General features: G+C 34.0%; 1 protein-coding gene across 1 annotated transcript in view; it reads right to left on the bottom strand.

The window, feature by feature from the left end:
* LOC106470640 (voltage-dependent calcium channel type A subunit alpha-1-like) overlaps positions 1-4293 on the bottom strand; it is a 96528-nt gene that overhangs the window by 27929 nt on the left and 64306 nt on the right. Inside the window, exon 12 of the mRNA XM_022399266.1 lies at positions 1254-1338. Coding sequence (XP_022254974.1) covers positions 1254-1338 — 85 coding nt within the window. The remainder of the gene's footprint in view (positions 1-1253; positions 1339-4293) is intronic.

Here is a 4293-nt window from a genome sequence, read left to right as displayed (position 1 = left end):
GAACGGCTGTCATTGGCTATGTTTACTCATACACTGACTATTCTTGACTCACGATTCTTCTTTGAACGGCTGTCATTGGCTATGTTTACTCATACACTGACTATTCTTGACTCACGATTCTTATTTCAACGGCTATCATTGGCTATGTTTACTCATACACTGACTATTCTTGACTCATGATTCTTTTTTCAACAGCTGTCATCAATATTCCGAGTTTTGTGTGATTGAAAAAGAAGCTATACGGTTCTCAACAATACGGACAAATTTAGAGTATATAATACACGATCACAGACGAAAATACGGGAAGAAGGCAGAAGAAAACGTATTTCTTGATGCCTAGTACAAGAGTTCCTTCAAATATGATGTGGCTTGACTCGAGTTCGTATACGTTATGTAATTCAAGATAATAGTGGAAATATGATAAAAACTGAATCGTGAAATAATAATAATGTATCAGACTTACAAAATGTGATTTAAATACAAGTACGATTTTGTATGGTGGCTTTTATACACATAGGAACCATATGGTGTGATCACGATGTCATGATAACACCATACGGTGTGACCATTATGCCATTGTAATACCACATGATGTTATACTGATGTCATTATAACACCATACGATGTTATATTGATGTCATTATAACACCATACGATGTTGTATTGATGTCATTATAACACCACATGGTGTTATATCGATGACATTATAACACCAAACGATGTTTTATTGATGTCATTATAACACCATACGATGTTGTATTGATGTCATTATAACACCATATGGTGTTATATCGATGACATTATAACACCAAACGATGTTATATTGATGTCATTATAACATCACACGGTGTTATATTGATGTCATTAGAACACTATACGATGTTATATTGATGTCATTATAACACCACATGACTGTATAATTTGTCTTCCACGTGGTCAAATAGACCAAACTTCACAACACAGCACTCATCCGTTTCTTGTAAGTAGTCATCTGAACAGCGGAAGTGACTTTTGAAACACCTGGTACGTGACTCTTTTTACCTGCTATAAAAATGTAGATATTAATATTTAATAACAAGTGAAAAAAAAAAAAAACTTCTAATTTATCTTCTAAGGAAATCCTTAGGAAATTATCACCATAGAAACAACTGATAATCTTAAAATATTGTTGATATGTGGTGCTAACATGGTAAGCTAATACTTGAGGGAACCACAGGATATTTTCTCATATTAACATTTAAACATACACTTACCTAAGCCTTTTTTCTGCCCGCCAAAACGACTTGCACGCGCCTTTATTGGTGATTTTTGCCTTTAACTGGGAAGCTCCAACAAAACCTAAAATTTACAAGAAACGCTAGTAGCTATCTCGAAGAATATTTATTTATTTATATTTTCGAAAACTTATTGATTTTGTTTAAAAGGTGCAGAATAACAAAAAGTCGTTTTACAAATCATGTAAATTTAAAGATTATTGATTAACTTGAAATAAAGAAATGCGTGTTATTGTAAGCGTTAATATTAACTACTGAATATATTACTTTTTCAAGTGAGGTTTAAAATGATTTTGTCTTTTTGAGAAATTAAAACTCTTATCTTTTAATTTTCTTATTTTAAAACACTAAATATTTTTTTTACTTACTTTTCAAAATTACAGTCATTAGTACAAACTTAAAAATGTCTAAACCAGATATAAAAAAAAAACTTTTGGAAAAAAAAATATACAGGCTCCGTAATCTTACCATCAATTTCAAAGGATTCGTGTAAAATTCACGAAGAGTAGGTTTTTGTTTATTTTTCTGTCCCCCTGGTGGTTTTTCATTTATATTTCAAATTAGAATGATAAATGGGTGAAAATAGCTTATTACAATAATACCAAAAGTATTATTATCTTGGAGTAAATATCTATAGAGATCCGAATAAGGATAAAAATTTGAAGAACAAGTAACCAGTTGGTTTACTATCCATGTTACAATGATGCTCTTCTGGTCTTACTAAAACCACTTCCGCTACAAAAAAACAACAACACAATCCTTGTCAATTTAAATCAATTAGATCAGTGTCTCTAAATCTTTTCGACACCAGGGATCGCTGCCTCCCTAAACTGTCGCAGACTATTAAAATGCAAGTACAACGAAAAACCATTACATTAAGATTTATATGAGAATATGCTTTCAGGTTTTGTTTGTCTGTTTGTTCGTTTCCGTGAAATTCCACAGACCGTCAAGGTGGTCGAGTGTTTTTGAATTTCGCACAAAGCTATTCGAAGGCTATCTGCGCTAGCCGTTTCTAATTTAGAGGTTATATAATATATACTATAGAGAAGGCAGCTATTCAACACCACCCACCGCCAACTCTTAAGCTATTCTTTTACCAAAGAAATGTCACACGCCTCAAAATCCGAAAGGCTACCATATTCGGTGACAGAATTCGATCCCTCGACCAGCAGATTGCGAGTCGAGCGCCCCCTAACTGCCAGACCATGCCACATTACTTCATGTTATGAATTTGGTGACCACTTTATCTACCTTTCTTTTCATTTTTTTACTGATTTTTTTTTTGAAACGTAAGCATTCCAACTGATGACGATCTGGTGAATAATATAAAAACGTAAAGATTGTTTGTTTGTTTTGGAATTAAGCACAAAGCTACACAATGGGCTATCTGTGCTCTGCCCACCACGGGTATCGAAACCCGGTTTCTAGCGTTGTAAAAAGTTAATAAAAACAATGTATCACAACAATGTATGAAGTGGAACCAGATTGTATTATATATATACATATCAAAACGTCCGAATATGAAATATCTTATCAATTGAAACAGGGTTTTTTATGTTCGTAAATAGAATTGCGTTTTGGTGAAATAAGTAGATTACAATTACAATTATAACCGTAGGTAGACGTACAAATGGACAGTGGTGTAAGAATCTGAACACACTAACGTTGTCTCTATAAACCCTACTAATGACTGCCCGGTACAATGATTAATTATCACGGTATCCGTGTGCGCTATCAATTTTGATGAGGAGTCGCTAAGCAACAGTAACTAATAAAACAGCTTCCACGATTATAAACGAGAATCCCTTCCCCAAATGCTTTCCACGCTCTTTTAATGATCCACATATAAACATTTGATTAAATATGTTCAACATATTTGTATTTATTAGATACCAATAAGTTAAGTAAAGTAATAACTGAAATTTAATAACATGAAACCTAAAAACCCCTCTTATTATTGTTAATCCACCACTGATAATAAATGCGTTTTTTTCTGTCTGTCAACCCCTCCCTTCTCCTCCAAAAGAAATTAATTAACCGCATGATCCCCTTGTTTATAACTCATCTAAAAACATCCCTTATTATTATTATTAATCCCCCACTGATAATAAATGTTTTTAGCTGCCTATAACCCCCTTCCTCCTCCTCCAAAAGAAATTAATTAACTACATGATCCCCCCCTGTTTATAACTCATTAATATATTTAATATATGTAGTGATATACCTAGACTTAACAAAGAATATTTATGGTTTTGTAATAATATTAAAATTGTTTGCGAAATTTTAACAGGCCCCTCACGAGCCAGTGGGAGGCATTTTTGTTGAAAAAATATAACTACCTAATCTGGTTTTTCTTAATTTGAACTGAAATTTATTGGACATTTTTACTGGTTAAAAATAATGCATTTCCCGCACATCATTTAATATTGGGGCTGCGAAAAGTGATTTGAAATGGTGATGTGACTGAAATCCGTCATGGTTTGTTTGTTTGAAGATAAGCACAAAGCTACACAATGGGCTATCTGTGTTCTGCCCACCACGGGTATCGAAACCCGGTTTCTAGCGTTGTAAGTCCGCAGACATACCATTGTGCCACTGGGAGGCCAAGAAGCATGGAAGTCTCCAAATGACACGCAGAGGTATCCAGGAACCGTTTAGAACCACCTTGGTAGATATTGCGCAGCAAGCCGAACACAATATTATGTCTGTAGCTGCTTTAAAATTGTTCCTGTCTGCTCATCCTACTGCTGACTATCGTGATGCTTCAATCTTCCCTACCGAATCGCAGGTGAAATCGTTCTTGTTTCAATTGAAAGCTAAACATAAAAAGGTTATAGCAGAAGCATAATAGGTTGGCAACTACTTAATAAATGATGCTGAGAATGTGGCTTTATTGATATATATAGTGAATTTACTCCCAGCTAGTACTGGCTAGTATGGAGACTTGAGGATGCTGTATTTCACTCAAAAATTTATCAATTAACAAACGAAAACTTGTCTCGAAAAGCTACGCTCA

The sequence above is a fragment of the Limulus polyphemus genome, unplaced genomic scaffold (assembly GCF_000517525.1).
Source record: "Limulus polyphemus unplaced genomic scaffold, Limulus_polyphemus-2.1.2 Scaffold4132, whole genome shotgun sequence".
NCBI lineage: Eukaryota > Metazoa > Arthropoda > Merostomata > Xiphosura > Limulidae > Limulus > Limulus polyphemus.
This window is presented reverse-complemented; position numbering and strand designations above follow the sequence as displayed.